The sequence below is a fragment of the Mercenaria mercenaria genome, chromosome 9 (genome assembly GCF_021730395.1).
Source record: "Mercenaria mercenaria strain notata chromosome 9, MADL_Memer_1, whole genome shotgun sequence".
Taxonomy (NCBI): domain Eukaryota; kingdom Metazoa; phylum Mollusca; class Bivalvia; order Venerida; family Veneridae; genus Mercenaria; species Mercenaria mercenaria.
Window position 1 is genome coordinate 53,407,308 of NC_069369.1, and position 20,172 is coordinate 53,427,479.

A 20,172-nucleotide genomic window follows, 5' to 3' on the forward strand; every position below is an offset into this window, starting at 1 on the left:
AAGTGTGTATGACTAACAACTATATAAAACAAACGACATCAAATAGACAAGACGGTAATTTATATTTTCGTTGATTTATGAATAAAGGTTACCATTTACCATGCGACGCAGACGTCCTTCGTAACCCCATTTTGTAACTCCACTCTAACCTCCATCTCACATATATTTAATATTACGATAATTGTTGCATCGATATGCAATGAAGAATTATCGACCTGCAAACATAATAAATTCCAAGATCATCGCACTAAAATTGAATATTCGTGCAGTAAACAATTTTATGGAACTTTACAATTAAGAGTTAAACCATTCCATGATATATACTATCTCAGACTGCAGGTTTCTTGATAGACGAAAAAATGTGTATTTGTGTCAATATAAGAGTTATAATATAAAAAATATCACGGGTCGTGTTCTTTCATAGTGTCAATGAATATAACCTAAACTTTAACTTTAATTCTATATTTTTTTTTAGGATTCCTAACGAAGAAACATTGAAGGACAGATTTCTGAGAAGGGCTATCATTACTACAATATACGTTTTACAAGAGGGTTTGAAACGTAAACATTTTAGGCATAGAAAAACGAGGACACAGCAAAGAAAATCCTATCATTACAAACATACATGTACGATTGATTTAATCAAACACGGGTTTATATAAATCTGCAGTTCAAATTTTTGGATGAAATGTTGCACGTATACAGTATACTAAATACAGCATAACAGATTAAAAAAGCATGAATACGAGTATGCCCGGCAACGACTCATATATAGAGCAAGATGTTTTTAAACAATCCCTGCCTTTGACAACAATTTTCATTATTTTATACACCATTGTGTTTTTCACTGGAATCGGTGGAAACTCGTTAGTCATATATGTTGTCTTGCGAAATAAGGCAATGCAATCCACAATGAATATTTTTATTACTAATTTGGCTGTGTCAGATATTTTGATTTGCTTGTTGCCTGTTCCGTTTACCCCTTTATCATATTTTATGCACTCGTGGATTTTTGGAGAATTTTTCTGCCACGTTGTGCCTATGACGTTGTGTGTACTGGTTTACGTATCAATACTTACATGTACATCACTAGCAGTCGTCCGATATTATGCCATCGTCTATCCTCTCAAACCAAGTATGAAACCAGGTGTGTGTCTGATGTATATCGTTTCTGTCTGGATGATATCAGTAGCCTTGTCTCTTCCTCTTGGAATTTTTCATCAAATAGAAGAAACTGATAGTACAACGTCGTGTGTTGAAAAATGGCCGAATGATGTAACGCCTCAGTTTTTCGTGCTAACAAGTCTCGTTTTGCAATATATAGTGCCCTGTAGCATAATAACGTACTGCTATTTCAACATTTCATTAGAATTACAAAGAAGATCCAAGTCACGAATTGTAAACGAAAGTCTCATCTCTGAACGTATTAAGAGGGAAATAGGTAGAAATCGTCGAATAAATAAATTGATGATAGCAGTGGTCGCTATATTTGTATTATGCTGGTTACCTTTAAACCTGGTTTTGTTAGCTGGAGAATATCACCCAAAATTTTCAAACCATCCATATTATCCGGTTATATTTTTCACAGCGCATGTGATTGCCATGAGTTCGGCAATTTACAATCCATTCTTGTATGCATGGAAATGCGAAAATTTCAAAAAAGAATTTAAACATGTGCTTCATTGTCTATGTCGTTGACGAACACAGAAAGGTGCCAATACAGTTATTCTAAACAATGTATCATATTTCAAAAAGCTAACATAAAGTGCTGTTTTGATGCAAAATAACGCGTTCTTTGCAAAATCAAATTGAAAGGATTAAAGATAAGTTATTTGTTCTTTTCATATTGATCGAATTATGTTAAGTTGCGTTTACATGTAAGAAGTTTTCTTAAAAAAGGATGAAAACTTGTAAATAGAGAAAATGGCTTATTTGCTTCATCTCATTGAAGGATAATCCATTTTTGCACAAATGGTTGATACTGTTTAGGATAGGAGAGATGATTTTAATTTAACTATTATAAATTTAGAATCTAGATTGGGATGTACCCAGCGAACATCTTAGGGATGTATGTTTCTCAATTAATCATAATTGCTACAGCTTGTAGTCATGTAGAAAATTTCAATAAACGTAATCAATACAAAATACTTCTTCAATATGGCTGCCACTATTATCAACAGCATAACTATTTTATTTGGCATTTTTAAACAGCTCAATCAAACCAAGTGTGCAACATGTTCGTGTTGGTCGACCTGTTGAGTTTCCACACTTTCTATTTATAAAAACCTGACTTTTATGAGGATATTTATACAAACGTCATAAAGTTCTGATTCACTTTTCAAGATACTAAAAATGTTATCAAATGAGGTTATTACCCATGTTTTTGGAAAAACCGCATGTTTGATGTACATCGCTTTCCTCTTGAATTTCGTGTGATGAAATATTTGGAAGACTCCATGATAGGCATTTCCTAAAGTTCACTGGGAGAAAACTGTCTTCAGCTCTGTTAATAGTGCTTTTTCTGTTGGTCTGCTTTCTGCAAATGCCTTGAATATATGGGTATTTTACTTTCTTTAAGCGGATAATTTTATTTTATATTTAGCATATTGTGACTTTAGAGGAGAGGATAATCATTTACTTAAACTGTCCTAAGACTTTGGAACGTTGTTAAGTGAGGATGTGCGCGGTGGTGACTATGTTATTGACCACCCGAAGCGGTACTATAGAATAAAATGCTTTTAACTTAAATATACGATAGTTTATATTTGTTTGTCAAACTGTAAAGTAAAACATTTTCTTTTGAAATTCAGTGTGTTGCTTGTTATCATTTGTTACTATTATTTTTTTGTAATGTAAAAACTTCATAATGGTCTAAAAAACATACTGTTTGTGAACAGGAGTTTCCAACGTAGGCCAAGTATTTCATCAAATCTGCGTTCTTTGCTTTCTGACGACGAATATTTCATTTTATTAAATTGCGCTTAGTAACATTTCTGTTTTATTTCCCATTGATGTCATTGTAAATACAGTGAAAGCAATGACTCGTACATCCAAACATTCAGTAATGAAAAGCGTGCCGGTTCTAAAAACGTATACATGTTTGTATTATACTGTTAAATCAGTTATCTTGTATTAGCTGTAGTGAATAAACGTAGTGTTAAACAATCCCGTCTTGGGTCAGTCATTTATAATACAAATCCCTTTAAGGGTCCGAAATGTTCATATATATATATTATCAGAACATTACATTGGCGACGCTACATGTCTAGAAAGTAAAAATGAATGTAAGTGGAAACATCCAAATATCATGCAAATAATATTCAGGATATACCAAAAGTAACAATACAGTGCTCACACTATGATTAAAAAAGGTGCATTGCATTTGACGCAAATACTAAGAGACATTCGTCCTCTGGAATCATGGAGTCAATTCAATACCTTTTAAAAAGAATTCCACTTAAGCTGGTGCTAGGTTGCGTGAGGGGTGTTCCTTTAGTCATTAATATTCATGAATAGACTCAATCCAACCGAATCTATTTTGCTTGAATGCATTCTATGCTTCCAAAGGATCTTTTAGATTTTATTAATCAGAAATAAGTGTACTATAATTGGACACTAAATTATATTGCAAACAGGTAGGGAAGAAGTATTGCAGGGTTGCACAGATGTTGGCTGTTACGAAGGCAAGCTATATTTGATTGTTTCCCTTGGACCAGTTATGTATTCTTTAAAAAGAGTAGTAACGTAATAAATAACAAATGTCTGACTAATTCAATATCTTGTATTGTTTGCTTGAACGAAAATGTTACGAGTTCTTAGACAAATTAACGTACTTTTTCTAAATGGAACAATGAATCCTTTCTAGTGCCGCGTTGCGAAAATGTTACAGAAATAATTCATATTGAAGCGCCGTTGCCTGAAACAAAAAGATATTAAATCTGAGAACATACACCACTTATCATTCTCGTATAATAGCTTTTGTAATTATATATTGATTAAGCAACCTTTCTATGAAACTTAATGTTGTCGCGAGGACTCTCGGTATAATATAAATATTCAAACTATTTGGTATATAAAAAGTACTTTTAAACCTTTTTATGAGAAACAACGTTTCTTTGATTGAATGTCATGCTACGTGTGTCACCACTTCCGCATATTTAACCCACGGCAACATATATATATATTTTACAGAAACATTCGAAAGTCGCTTATGGCATACATAACAGCTGCTATATGTCTGCATTTGCCAGACAAAAACAATTATAAAAACCAAAAGTAGAATCAATTCATGGAAGCTGCATGGCACTGTTTCTTATTTTGAATTTAGAGAAAACCATTGTGAATTATTGCGAAAATCGAGACAGATCAAACAGTAATAATCTTGAATAGCCACCTGTATTTCAGAGTGCAGAAATCAATCTCCAAAATTGACCTTGAGTGCAATATTTGTTTATTTGGTATGTGAAGGATACTATATTGTGTACTGACTCTACGGTGAATATATAGTGAATGTAGTAACTACTATTTGGAAAATAAATGTAGTGATTCAGAAAACATTGCCAAAACACGAGAAACCTCTTAATCACCTGTAAAAGCTGCAAAAACAAATCCCCAAACAACAACAAAAAAGAACAAAAACCATTGCGGAATGTAATATAAGGATTTTGTTTCTTGTTAATGGTCTATCAGACGACTTGTTCAAGTATATCTCCAGAACAACAACACAGAAACAACAGCAACAACACAAAAATAATACACACACACACACGCACACGCACACGCGAACACACACAGTATCACATATAGACTTTCGTACATTCAGTATTTCGTATCCAAACATCTACACAATTACCATTTGTAATGTACATTGTAGAGAAAGTACAGAATCAAGTACAAAATGATGAGAATAGAACAACATAGACGTTTCACAATAAAGTACGAAAAAACATCTACAGTGTTAAAAATAAGTATCAAACTTTTGTTTAAATATCCGCGACAGCTTCATGTTTTATACGTTGAAGCAGCGACTACAAAATTGTTCATGTAATTGAAATGCTATGACAGCAAAACTATGCGATGCTGGAAAACGTAAACAACATTCACCTTTGCACTTTTCTTATCGCGTAATTTCTTGTACTACGATGGAAATTTTACTATATGATCAATTTTATGTTATACGTCGTCATGACACAATTATAAAACATCAGATGCAGAAACATTTAGTCCAGGTGATTTGGAATCCTTTTGGTATCTCCACAGAAACTAATTGTAACGATCATTATTCTATGGAGGAAATAGCGTCTGCAGTCAGCTGAGAGACGGTGAGTGTTTAATTTGAATGCAGACAAATTACTAGCAATTAGTAGCCACGTGATGCAATCATAAAATCACAAAGTCTCTACAAAATTCAATTAATTTAAACAGCAATGCGAAAAAATAAAGACTGAACTGTGGGCTATGACGGCAACAGACTATCAAATTAGCAACGGGAAGACTTCCTACGGCTACCTTGGTGTTCACAAGTATAATAAACATTAGGATCAGGCGTGGAGTAATCGAATACAGTAATTGTAATTACCTGTAATTGATTACTCAAATACAAGTATTCACATGTATTTGATTACTCACCTCAGTCTGATTACATGTTATATAATCTAATCAATTACAGTGAATTTTCTGCCTGTAATTATGATTATTTTTGATTACTCTCTGATTACTGGATGAATAGTATGACACCAGGGTATAAATATATAAATTTACAATGTAAGTGATTATCTAATATGCTTGCTTCACTTCATCTGGAGAATATTCCTAATGAGTTCAATGTATTCGAAAACATTTCAGTTCATTACTATCCCTAACTAATTGAGAGATATGATAATTTTAATGCAGTTTGCCATCTTATTATAGTCTTAATATATTAAGGATCAATAACTAACTGTGTCACTTACATTATGTACAGTGGGTTCAGCTATTGTGCACATGTGAGAAAATATGAAATTTAGCAGTAAATATACCAACAATTTACACAATGTCCCTGCGTAATGCATACATGTGAGCAGTCCTTCTCTGCCACCAACCATTCCTTTCACCACTTTACTGAAAGATGTCATAGTGGGTGCTGCATTATTTCATTTTATCCAAGGGTTGTTCTGGCCCCGTAAAGGCCAAAAAGTAAAATGCGCCCATCCGTGATTTCTGTGATCTAACTTTTCAACTCATTTGAAGATAAGTTTTTACACAGCTTTTACTAAAGGTAATTGATTTTATATAAAAATACCTGGAAAAATCAATACTGAACATTATTGAATGGAAATTATGTTTTTAGTTTGTTTGCCACAGCTCTCAATAAAGGTTAAATAAGTGCAATAAATTTCACAAGTTAATGATGATTAGTGCAATGATAGCCTACAGTGGGATGAATGCCAAAAATGAAGTTTCTCGATTTCCAGATTAATGAAACATTAATTGCATTGTCAAATCTGTTGAATCATTAATTGCATTATCATATATATTGAAAGTAATCAAATGTAATCATGATTACTAGAGTGCAAGTAATGTAATGTAATCAATTACTGATGCAAATTTAGAGTAACCAAGTGTAATTGTAATAAGAAAATATCAAAGTAATTGTAATGTGATCAATTACTGACGCATGTAATCAGCTCCAAGCCTGATTAGGATGGTATTATGAATTGTTGATGTGTAAAATTAACGTAATATAACATATCCATGATGTTTCCTATTTGGACATAATTAATAATCTCAAATATATCTTCAGAATATGTCTGTAGGCTTATTCTTAAAATAATCCAAATGACATGAACAAAATAACTGTGATCTGAGATACTTGCTTTTTGATTCTTTGTAATTACTACATGTTTGTACTTTTAGTGGTGTTTTAGATGTCTGAATCATATTTAAACGTGATTGTAACGGTAATAAGCCCTGTATTACCCTTTTCGTATGATCGTAGGCAGGCAGTGTAAATATTAAAAAATAGTGAAATTGAAGTAAATTAAGTTTGCTTATGTGCTGTATTCATTTACCTAATTTCACTATCCAAAAGAATTTCTTCCGAAACTAACATTAAGCTTCGGTGCTTATTGTTATATGTTACTTCATTAAAGCATTAAAGACTGTGCCATTTAAAACTGATGTTTAAAATGACTAAAATTAGCGCTTATTACATTCATCAAGAATTGATACTTGATGGTTAATATAAACTAGTCCGTATATCAAAAAACAGAAACAGCTCCCTAACCACACCGCAACCCTAGATTCCTTCCAAATTATGCATAAGTACAATGCACAAATAACCTGTATCAAGCAGCCAGTTAAAGTAGAGATACAATCGTGCGGCGATGCCAGCTTAAAACATGTTCACAGTCAGTTTTTGGAAGTAGGCTGACCGGCTGCTTAAGCCAAGTTATAATTCATAAAGTATTGTAGACAGTTTTACACTTATCTGATTTTATATCATTGATCAACGGGTAAAAGATTAATTCAATTCAAATACCACCGAATAACAATAGTTTGATCAATGATATCGAGACAGCACATTATCACATGTATATCATGTATGTCTCCCGTCCACATTGATCACTGCCAAATAACGGCATTTTATTGAATCAACGAACGTTTGAATGATGCGCGAGCACCCGTGACGTCATATTCCAGGTTGAGTAGGAACTGGGAACTGCAGGCATCAGTTGTCGCCTAAAAATCTTTACTTTTGTCCTGATATATATGGGATAATCCGCGCATATCCGTTATGTTTATTCTGTCCTCATAGTCTGGTATAGGGTGTTCCCTTGAGCAATTGTCATGCCACGATTTGCAGCAACATGAGGACAATAACAGTGGTTTGCTGATACAGTTAACTGATAGGAATAAGTGCAGACTATTGACCAACACTTTATTCGTGCGACGTTATAGTAAGATGTTGGTTTAATTACTTAATATGTTTTTATATATTTGTTATATAAAATATCAGAAAAGCCTACTAGATGACCGGCTATAAAAATTTAGTAATGTAAAATACAATCCTTTTCATATTAAATTATCCTATTACCAAGAATGCGACCTACGTTTATTAAATATATTGTTCAAACTAAATAATTAAGCAGTGGCGTTTGGTTTTATCAATAATTTTCTGACCAGTAACTAACAGATTTATATTCAGATCTTATTAAGCGTCTCTCTGTCGCCTGATCAAATCACTGGAAAGCCTACCGGCGCGAGTGTTTCTGAAACGAACCTAAAGCCCTAATCAAATTAATACAGTTTTTGAATTAACAAATTATTAATAAATACAAATGTTTTTTAATTGAAACAATTCTAAAGCATGAAATTATTTGAAATCATAACATAATCCAAGTATACGGTTTATACGGGAAGACATTTTTCTCATATGTTACATATAAAAATATACAATATACAAAAAACTCGTAATGAGTTCTACTTCCAATAGTTCTTTCTCATGTCCCTCTATAAAGTGAGTGGGGCCTCAGTGGCCGTATGGTTAAGGTCGCTGATTTCCTATCATTTGCCCCTTGCGATGAGGGTTCGAGTCTCGCTCAGGGCGCAGAATTCTTCATGTGAGGAAGCCATCTAGATGGCTAACGGACGCTCGGTTGCTGTACCTAGGTACCCGCCCGTGATGAAATAATATATGGAGGTGCACCCTGGATCTTCCTCCACCTTGAAAGCTGGAAAGTCGTCATAATATTATGACCTATAACTGTGTCGGTGCGACGTCATACCCAACAAAACAAACAAACTGGAGAAGGTGATTCACGTACTATGTCAAAAAATAAAAAGAAAAAAAAAAAACAACAACAGAAATTGATAAAAGATACGATCACGTCCTTGGTTTGTCCAACATCATCAGTTACTTATACTAATATTTTGAGATTTCCTTTTCGACACGACTGTTGTCGTCTAAAACAATCTATATTGTTTCCTTTCAAGACGACAGTAACTATAAAATACAAAATACAAACACTTTGCCACGAATTAACAGCGCAATCGAGCACTTGTTTAAGAGACAATGCTATTAGACGAATGCATATGTCGAGACAGACTGAACAATTTTAGTCTAAAATCGTCTCCTATCAAGAAGAATGGGAAAGGCACTGGCTCTTTAGTGAAACTGTAATTTATTTCTGTGTGACATGAACGCAATGTGAAATGTACTGTGATATCGATAGGACGTTGACATCGTTAATGAAGTGGTATGAAGCAAATAGATCTGTTAGACAGTTTTTATGCTAAAAGTCAGTATGTTTCGTTAAAACGTTAAAGGATAATGGTCTTTCAAATGAGATTCAGCAGGAAATGTAGCAAGAAACGTTGTTATTACATACCTGGGTACTGCCATCATGTTTGTAAGCACTGTATTTATTTACGGTTTCCTTAAAGGCGATTGCTACCTGAAAATTCAGCATCAAACGGAGTAACTACAGTGAAAACTCGATGATGTATTGTTATTTGAATATGTTACTTCCGTTGACATTCTATTTTACCATGATATTGGTCCACTGCTACCGACTGATTAAGGTCTCTCCTGCACAGACTCAGTCAAACCGGGTTAGTTATTATTTCGCCGGTCCCAAAGGATTTTGTAGTTGATTTTAGTAACTATCCCAGCTGCTGTTTTTTAGTGTCTAATGGCGGCTGTAAGATATTTCTCCTCACTTTGACTCAGTGACCTTTGGGATCATAGATTAAATTCAAATTTACTTAACAGAATTCTGCTAAAGCCGGTGATAGGTGCGCGAAGGTGTTTTGCATTGCATCTCCTCTCATGTACAAACTCAATCACACCGAGTCTGCCATTAGTTTTCTTGTTTTCGTTCTATGCTTGCAATGGATCTACTTATGGATTCTATTATTTATTCAAAAAGTAGTGCATAAGTGCCGAGTTGCGGCTTTAAAAAGATCTCCCTGTACTTAGACTCAGTGTTGTCCTTATGGGATCATGGAGTACATTCATTGCTACTGTAAAAGAATTCATCTTAAACCGGTGTTTTGGGCCAAAGGAGTGTTGCACATTACATTTCCTCCCATAAACGGACTCAGTCAAACCGAGTCTGCGGTTAGTTTGCTTGAAAGCTTTCTTTACTTCCAATGGATCTACTTATAGATTTTAACTGTCGCAACAGCAACAGCAAGTACCGTGCAGCGGCTGTACAAATTCTACCTGTACTTGGAATATATTTGGGCCTTGAGATCATGAAGTACATTTAATTTCATTTTAACAAAATTCAGCTTTAGCCGTTGCTAGGTGGACTTAAGGTGCTTCGCATTTCTATACTTCTCATGAGCAGACACAAATAAACCGAGTCTGCTATTATTTGCTTGGTTGCATTCTAATGTTTCCAAACGATATTCATGTAGATTTTATAGTATCGTAACTGTTTTTATCAACAATACACGAATTTACGAATTTTGGGATGTCAAATATTTTGGGAAATGAGACAGACCTTACGTCATATTCTGCGATTTCACCTATTTTTCTATAATAGTAAATTTGTTTATAATTTTGAAACTTCTCAATACCAACAAAAAAAGAAGGAAAAACAGAATACACACGATATATCTTGTATAGACAGGACAAAGTGCAGTCAACGTTTGTTCAATGTGATCAAACGATTTACGTATTTCACAAAAGACTTTCGAAATCGGCAAGTAAAATCTTAAGTTAATTTGTTCTGGTGGTAAATATCAAAACTGAATCGGCAAAACTGTTCAATTTTTAATGGTTTGAACGGCTTGTTTTGAATCAGGGATTGTAGTTTTATTGGAAACGAATTACAATTTACCATTCGCGAGTCTTTCTGCATGTCTTATCTAGATGTTGTAATGATTTAGTATAACACAAGTGTCTCATATACTCATGGAAAGTGTCCAGCCTTTATAGTTTCAAAGTAAGCTGCTTTAAATGTAGATGCATGGATTGAATATTGTGTGCGCGTTTAGATCGGTATAAACTACATTGATACGTCTGGTAAATAATGCAAGAGTCGCGATTAGTAGTTCCAGTATGATTCATAACCGTCTAGCGCAGTAAAATAGCTTTCAGTCCTTAAACAAACTTTAACGCCAAGAATGTCATGAAAACGGTCTGACGTAGACATACATGGTGTTTTTATTTAATGTCATTTATGCGATAAAGTACGAATATCTCTAACTTGACGTCATAGATTTGAATATTTAGAGACAGAACTTAACCATGAATTCTTGGCAAACATTAGTTACACATATTAGTAAAAAATGGTGGAATTTTATGGATCTCAGACAATTCATTATATTACATTGCACAGTTTATATAGTACGCATACTAGGTAATATTATTTATGTGTTACAGTCGACAAATAAACAGACCCGTGTTGAATAATAAGATGTACAAACAACTTTCTTCACACAACGCCATTTATACGGGTGTGCGACAGAAATAAAGATTGGATCCTGGAGAAAATTACGACAATAACGCTAAACTATAAACGAAAGACTGACGACCCTTAAGGTTGTTACTAAAAATGGTAACATGGTAATGTCTCAATAGATGATTAATATTTGCATATAACAATATACCCACTAGAGTTTTTATTTGGATAGTTTCAAATTGTAATGTATTTTCGTCTTTTATCCGTAGCTTGGTCTCATGATACCTTACCTTGCTAAATTTCTGTAAAAAACTTGTCCATCTTTCAATTTGGACAGTACCATTAACCGTTAAAAGGGCTGCTTGTCAAAAAGGATACTGACTGAATGGCGAACAGTGCAGACCATGATGTTGGTCTGCACTGGTCGCAAAGGTAGAATCAATTGCCGCCAGCAGGCTAAGGGTTAATATCACGACAGCTATAAAATTCTGTTAAACATCAAAGATAGTTGATGCTACAAATACTATATTCTATTGTCAATTAGAAAAAGAAACCATCAAAATGACATAGAGCAGGAGAAAAAATAGACATTTTGAAACGTGCGTATTTGAAAAAAGACACAAACAGAACACAGGAAGGCAAGACTGTTCGAAACCACGTAATACTGTATGCTTTTTCGTCATTTGGTTTTATTGAAAAAAAAAGTTAATATTTTGTGTCATTCTATAACTAAGATACAATTTGTATGTCATAAAGCTTTATTTATGTATGAAATAAATGAATGGTTCCTGTACAGAGTTCGTGAGGATAAAAATAAAATAATTTATGACCTGCATGACAATGTCAAATTTCGAATGACGGTCTTAGATTTATATGCTAACATGGTATCATTGATCACCTTGATGTTTTAGGCGCAACATAACCGTAGTTTGAGGGTTTCTTAATATCCTTTTATGCGCTACATTCTCATTGAAAAACTATAAGAAAAGCCATTGGAAACATATAACGTAACCAAGCAAAGTAATAGAAAGCTCGGTTTGATAACGTCACCTTATGAAAAATTAACATTCTTAAGCACACTAGCAACCAGTTTAAGCAGAATTCTGACAAACAGATACACGAATGGATAATATATATCAACTCCTGGGTTCACATAAGACCAGAAAATCTTACTTAAAGTAATCCTGATGCCTTTTGCTATTATACCTCAATGTATTTTTTTCTGTGGTAAAGATATAAAAATTTCAATCTTGCATTGCAATGTCCAATTTAACTATTCTTTATCCATTGGAAAATCTCTTTTTGTGCAAACAGCAGTATTCTGTTATTCAGTATGCAGCCCCCGCGTAACGCCTTTAGCTTATTAATAAGCGGAATTCTTTTATACAGATGAATTGGATGGACTCCTGATCTCAAAGTATCAGAAATATAATCACACTGTACTAGGAGACCTTTTTAAGGTCGTTAAATTATCTCAGGAAAATCTTGGAGGAGATTAGTGTTTACATCTTATCATCATTTGAATTCTTTTTTATGAGAAACGCATTTTTCTTCTTCCGGCAGTTTCGTTGGAATAATGTGATAGCTAGCAAATTATATCTGCCATATCTGTCATAGCCATGAGGGCTCATTTATTTCGTTTCGTATGCAGTAGCAAATAGTGGTATCTGCGTGCTCAAATAGATATTCATCCACAGAGAATAAGAAGACGAAAACAAATATCAATAAAAACTCTATATTTATAGACTTTGACTGTAGATGCATCCATGTATTTTATTGCCTTAGAGTGTGAGCACAGTATTTTTACAGGTCTGGACAAGTTTGATTTACCTCTTCCACAAAACAAATTAAACTAAACTTTCAGAGATTAACTTACATATATCACATGCCCCTCCCCCTAAGTTGAGTAAAGAATAAATTGATCACATTTATATTGTCATAAAGATACTAAATGTTAAACTTTAAATGAGATACTGATTTAATCCTGGTTTATCTAGGTTATTGTTATTTCGTTTTTGGTTTATTTATATTTCTTTCTTTCTTCGGATTCATTATTATCAAAGGAAATATGCACAACATATACATTCAGTGTAAGGAATAAATTTTTGGAAATGTCTGTCGCATACTTGCCATATGAAAAACTGTATTTAAGTAATTTGGTTCTACCAATGTTTGCCTTATGTGTGCGTAATAAATTATTGATATACCAGTGGATTCATTTTTCTTCAGATGGATGAATGCATATCTGCCTAATAATGCTGAACAATTATTCAACCATGCAGAAGTGGTTCATCGAATCATTAAAATACTTGTATGCATTGATTGCGTACAGTGTGCACATGAGCAAGTGAAACCACGTATGAAAAACAGATAATTAATAAAAAGGGACAATTTGCAATATCTTGCATGGGGAATCTTCCGTACAATATGAGTTTCGGTATATGTGTTTGCCTTAACTGTCGAACACTTGTATTTTTATTTCAATGGTAATTAACTGCAATCACAAAACTTAAGTTTGTCGAATTAATACATTGTGGAATTTGAATAAATGTGCACTTTTATTTAATGATGTTGATTTTGAGACATCGATCTCTTGCAACCGAATACGTCGGGTTAACCTATACGTTTATGACAGTAGTAACTTAATCTTCTAAAAATCCTGTTACTTGTTCGATAAATATTCAAACATACATACACTTCGATTGCTAATTCTTTTTATCAGCGACACGGTACAAATTGATTTTCCCTCGAATTATTAAGTGAACATATTGAAACATAGTTTTAAAAGGGGATAGCTGCTATTCTGTCATATTACCTTTCGATAAACTGTTTGTCCTGAGGGCGGGAACCGGGATTAAACCACCGACCCTCCGTAAGCTAACATGATGGTTCCCTCATGTAAGATATTTCTACGCCCAAGGGAAATTTCACAGAGATGAGGGGCAAGTGGCTCGAATCTGGCGACCTTTACCTATCGAAAACATAGGGTCCCTAACTTGAATAATAGCTTTTGTCACAAGCCATCGAGGTATGGATCGTTTACACTGTCAGAAAGAATTATGTACTAGCAGATAAAAACTATAACCCGAATTGTCAGGCTGTTCAATGGTATCTTATCTATCTCATGAAATAATTTCAAATTACGGAGTGTAATCTTATGTTCTAGATATTTCAAGAGAATTGTTTTCTTTTCGACAAGTTATTAAACGTACGTAAAATCCAGCGATTCGTGTAATTCGTGTATATTAATATACATGTCCAAAAAAGAATATATTTACAAAAGGTATTGTTCAGTTCCAAAACAACGTAGACTTTTGCTGTCAAAAGCCGTCTTTTGTGTATTGTGAATTGTGATATATATGATTGCTATTCGCAATATTTGTGTAATTTGGTCATACATGTTTTATAACATTTTTATTGACATGCAAATCGCGTAGAACTTTTTAATTACCATGGCTACACATAACCGGCGCAGTCGCAGTTTCATGTGTCATGATTTCAATTTGACCGCTTATGTTCGCACTGATAGTAGACTTGTTTACCGGAAAATAAGCCAAAGTGCTGCACCACGTCAAGGCAATATACATAGAAAGTATGACGTCAATCGGCATGGGAAGCGGTAATAAACAACGTTTTAATTAAGTTATTAATTAATCGTACATTTGCTTTTTTATTTACAGATTTTGGCAAACATCAACTGAAATTTATAAACTAATAAGACAGACGAAATAATAATGTTCGGTCATCTGTGTCTTGATCTTCAAGTTGTACAAACGATTCGCAAATGACCACGAATTGCTAAAAGACAGTAAAAATCGAGATAGAAAACAAAACATCAATGATTCGACGTTAACGTCAATCTATGACGCCTTGGATGAAGACCAAATGCTCATGGTGTGCACCCTGTCTGAGATGCCTGACATAAATGTTCATACTATATTCAGTATTCAAACCAAACAGCTTTTTATGACTTAGGTATTGTTATTTAAGTTAATAAAAGCAATAAACAAGAATAGTATGAATTAATGCAATTCCAAAGTCACGGCGTCGTTAACATCGTTAAAATATGATCACCGTGCGCCGGGTTTGTGTAAGTGACTGTTTTCGAGGAGGCGTAACTTCTGATTGTATGGTCATAATCACGTCAAATTTGCATAGAAGTTAGTAGAAAGATTGCAAATCATGATGATGTATTTTGTTTCATTAAAATATATAAAAGCTAGTGAAAAAACCTACGTTATTTTTAACAACCCTCGTATTAGAAATTTTGGTAGAAGAGTGCCCAAGTGTGCAGAACTTATTAAATAAATGGCACAAAAATCACAATTTGACTTATATATGAATGTCTTATTGTATTTGCATTGACAAAATATCAGTGTATTTTCTAATGCTGACAATGAAAGCAAAAAAAAAACAAAAAAACCCCGATAAATCTCAATGTAAAGATCGTCCGACACGCCTGGTACTATAAAAGTGCCATTATACGAGGTGTGTTCGGAAAGTTCCAAGAGTGTGATCATATAAGAAAAACTAGAAGGACTGTTGTATTGAAAAATCACAACGCACATAGATTAACCATACTTGTAATTGTGTACAAATTTTCATTACGTTCCAACTATAAGAATATGAGATACAGTTAAATTAACATTCACAGTAGAGCTGTCGGCCCAAGGCAACGTCATTGTAAGCGCGACATCAAGTTATAACGCTAATGTCACTCCTTCTCAAAGTAACGTCCACTAGCCTGCACATATTTCTCGTGCCGCCGAACCCAAGAGTCAAACACATTATTTAAACCACATGTTATCGAGGGTGTCCGGCAATTTCTTGTGTGCGGCTGCCACCACAATGTCACACGACTCTGCAATCTCGCGTATCGAAATTCTCCTGTCCGTATCAAGCACGGCCTTCACGACGCTAGCCTTCCCCGCTCCCACGCTAGGTCTCCCTGCTCTTCTGTCATTCCCGTTGAAGTTCTTCCTTCTTTAAACCGTATATACCATTCAAACACGACAGCACGGCTCATTGTCTTCTCATCGAATGACTTATATGTAGCATTTCAAGTGTCTTTGTTGGTGAAATATCGATGCTTTGGTAAACCTGAATGATAACGCGCTGGTTTTCAATGATGTCGCGATCCATGTTTATGAGCACCTGTTGGTTTATGTACCGCAGAAACATGATCTGACGTCAACGTAAATGGATTATGACTTCATTTCAACATAACATGACGTTTCCCGCGTTTTGATCAGAAAACATGCGGATAAAACTCAAATACAGGTATAAAATACGGTATGGACCGGCATTATGTAGATGAAGTTGCTATGGATACGATAACTATTCAGTGTATCAATATAGAACGTTAAGATTTAGAAATATATTAACAAGGCTTGTGTCTGTAATTGGTACATTTTTGGTTTTTGTATCTTAAAAACATACGAAAATATCGATGGAGTCTTGGAACTTTCCGAACACACCTCGTATGTCCGTTTACTTTTAACGTTAAATTATGGTTTCCCTAACTGACTCAAGAACGGCTAGCTCATTGGCTTAAAATGACAACCATAAAAAGAACGGAATGGAGTACTTATTAAATAAACCTATACAAGAAAAATTCACTTGTACATATTCTGATTAATTACGCTAGGAATTTACTTCGTCTATCTCTTTCTCCGACTTGAGGGTAAATTGGTTAACCGACCAGTAAATTCTCCATTTATTAAGAATTTAAAAGCTGTACCAAATTTTGTAGCTGACGTCTCCGTAATGAATTAACTCACACAAGGGATAAGGCTTTTTTGTATATAGTAACATAATTCGTCAAACGAAAGACACATTGTGCATCTGTTTTCCGACTTTACGGTTGGTCAAACAAATCACTACCTGTAAGACATTGTTTTTATAACATTAAAGAGCGTGCTTTGAAAAGTTTTGTCGGTAACATGAAATATCAGTTACTAAGCACGGTCAACGTGTCCCATAGTCAAGCTCCCAAATATTTCAAACAATTAGGAAAACAAGACAATTACTAAAGCCAGTAGGCAGTAATTACGAACAAAAATTTGATGAAATTTTAATCCCTATAACCTTTCCAAGCATGTATCTTTTTACTATATCTAGTTATGGGTAGGACATTAAATTTGCTTTAGGGACCTATATCATTTCGTAGCTATAAGCTCTATAATCCGTTTTGTTTTTCACAACACCTTTCCAAAAGAGTGTATGTTTATAAACGTTTTAGATATACTGTAAAATCATTTAATTTCGTGCGCATTAAATTTCGTGGTTTTAGTCAAAACGGCAATTTCGTGGGGATATGAATTCAAGGATTTCAAGTTTTGAACATAAAATGAATGGGAAATTTGCTTGTTCGTTGGGATTAAATTTCGTGGAAACGAAAATTAGTCCCCCATGAATATTTATGATTTCACAGTAATAAAAGATACCACATTAAAAATACTTCACCTTTTAGATGCTCTGTGTATAATTTTACAATAATAATTCGAAAGGCAACTAGACCATGCTCTTTTGATATAATAATGATTAATCTAAAGTGACACTTCGGCACAATCCTATGTCTAAGAAATAAATTGATGCATGTATTTGTATTTCTTTTTTACTCTTTTACACTGTTTGATTTCGAAAACAACGTAAAAATAGTTCATATTGATGCTAACGTCATATGCTTAATTGCAATGAACTGAGGAGTTTCGTTTGCAGATATTTGCATTTTATTCAAATACAAAAGTTATTAATTCGGTCTTGATATATCTTTTAAATGGCTATGATTTAGAGTTGATTCAGCTACATAAGCATTCCTTTTTAATGTAGCAATGCTGCTTTAAATTTCCCGTCATAATATGTGCACTCATGTGTAAGACATACTTTTTTTAACCGCCTAAATAAAAGCTACCACAAAATGCTTTTGCTATACGTGATAACGTGATATGTGATAACAAGAATATAATACCTACTGCTGGTATATATTGATACATAATAATAAAAGCAGTTTTTATTTTGTTTCATAACCCCTTAAATTCCTCCAAAAACTTGTGAAATATTAGAGAAATGCTAGAGAACAATAAGCTATACAGAATAACGGTTTAAGCAATGTTTTATTTAACATAACACTCTGCAGCATAAACCCATAACTCATAAAATAATAAAAGAAAATGATTTTATACGACATAAAATCTCTCGGTTAACTACCAATCCGGGAGTTTCGTGCAGACATATTATATCTAAGATCCTTTGGAAAGCCATCATGTTACTCTGCTAAACAAAGTGTCTGTGTAATGAATCAGTTATTAAGCACGTAGAGAAAAAACCACTGTAAACATTAGAAAGGTGTGTACATTTTGTGTCATTTGAATGGAAAAAAATAACTTTGACCGTAAATGAATAACATTTATAGAGTACGTCTGGTCTAAGCTATAATTAACATTTCCAGTACATCAGCTGAAAGAAATTTTAGAGTTTTGTGTCTTAGTTAACTACTCACATAAGTAGGTATCACACCTCTATAACATTTGTAAAGTGTCCGCATATGTCATACTTTAACGTTTTAATTATATGCAAACATTACCGTCTCACCTACCATTTGTACGCATGCACTGAGTGTATAATATACCGACTGTAAATATTGTAAAATCAATGCGTGTGTAAGTTGAATGTTTGAGAATTCGTGCCAATCTTTTACAGCAATTATTAAATGTCAGTATACTAGTCAGTCCAGTAGAGAAACTGCAAGCACGACTGTTTGAATGCACTGAAATATAATATAATATAGTGTACAATAAACCATGTGGTTAACTTTATTTAAGGAGGTAGGTTACCTTCATATTTGTATGTGCGCATGTCCAACCGGAAGCTAACGTGACGATTTACGACAACGTTTACGACAAACTAAATGTGTTTGTATATTCATTCTTCTGAAAACAAATCATGAACTTGTCTTCGATCTGATGCTTTATGGTTTAATAATGCAGAAATAATGAATAAATTGCCGCAGAAACGCTTCAAAACATTGTTGCCTTAAAATGACGTCATTGACGTCATGACGTTACGTGTCAGTTACCGCGCAAAATTAATAGCTTTTACCTTGAAAGTACGTAATTCTGTACATTTTCTTTATTTTAACTATTTTCAAATAACCATTATTTGCTGAAATATTTTTATGAGTCTATTGCTCTGAATAATAATCAATATTTTGCTTCTTTTATGTAGTTATATTGAAATGTTATGCGGAATGTAAGAAAATGGATGATGGCAACCAATGTTATTTGGAATATAGTTGGGTAAAAGGTTACTTGTTACGGCCATTTTCAAATAAAAAGTCTAGCAGTTTGATTTGTAATATCTATTTTTCAGGTTCCATTGATAATTTGTTACTTACATACTAAAACTAAGATCTAAAATTGTTCAAATTTCAGTCGAAAATTGTGGTTTCTTAAATTGAATTGATGTTACCATGGAAACGAAGCCCGTGACCTATGTATCTAAATGTAAAATTCAAAAGTGTTGACACTGGTCTATTTCAGAAACACAGCTTCGGCTTTTTATTTTCATTTCAACAATATCCATGAGAATAATAGCAGCACGCTGAACGATTTTTCCATGAAAAATGGCAGACGAGGGGTACTGCTGTACGTATTCTAAGCTACGTTATAAATAATATGTTTTAAAGCTACATCAACCAGAAAGATAATCTCATTCAATATTTTTTTAAAGAAATTACGATAAACAGCAAGATATAAGCTATTTTAAACATCTCTGTTGCCAT

At 33.7% G+C, this 20,172-nt stretch overlaps 1 protein-coding gene across 1 annotated transcript; it reads left to right on the forward strand.

Annotated features, from left to right (window-relative positions):
- The first annotated feature begins 750 nt into the window (after nucleotides 1-750).
- LOC123546206 (neuropeptide Y receptor type 6-like) lies at nucleotides 751-1,698 on the forward strand. Its single transcript, XM_045332400.2, has one exon. It carries the CDS (start codon nucleotides 751-753, stop codon nucleotides 1,696-1,698), a length of 948 nt encoding a protein of 315 aa, XP_045188335.2.
- The last annotated feature ends 18,474 nt before the right edge of the window (nucleotides 1,699-20,172 follow it).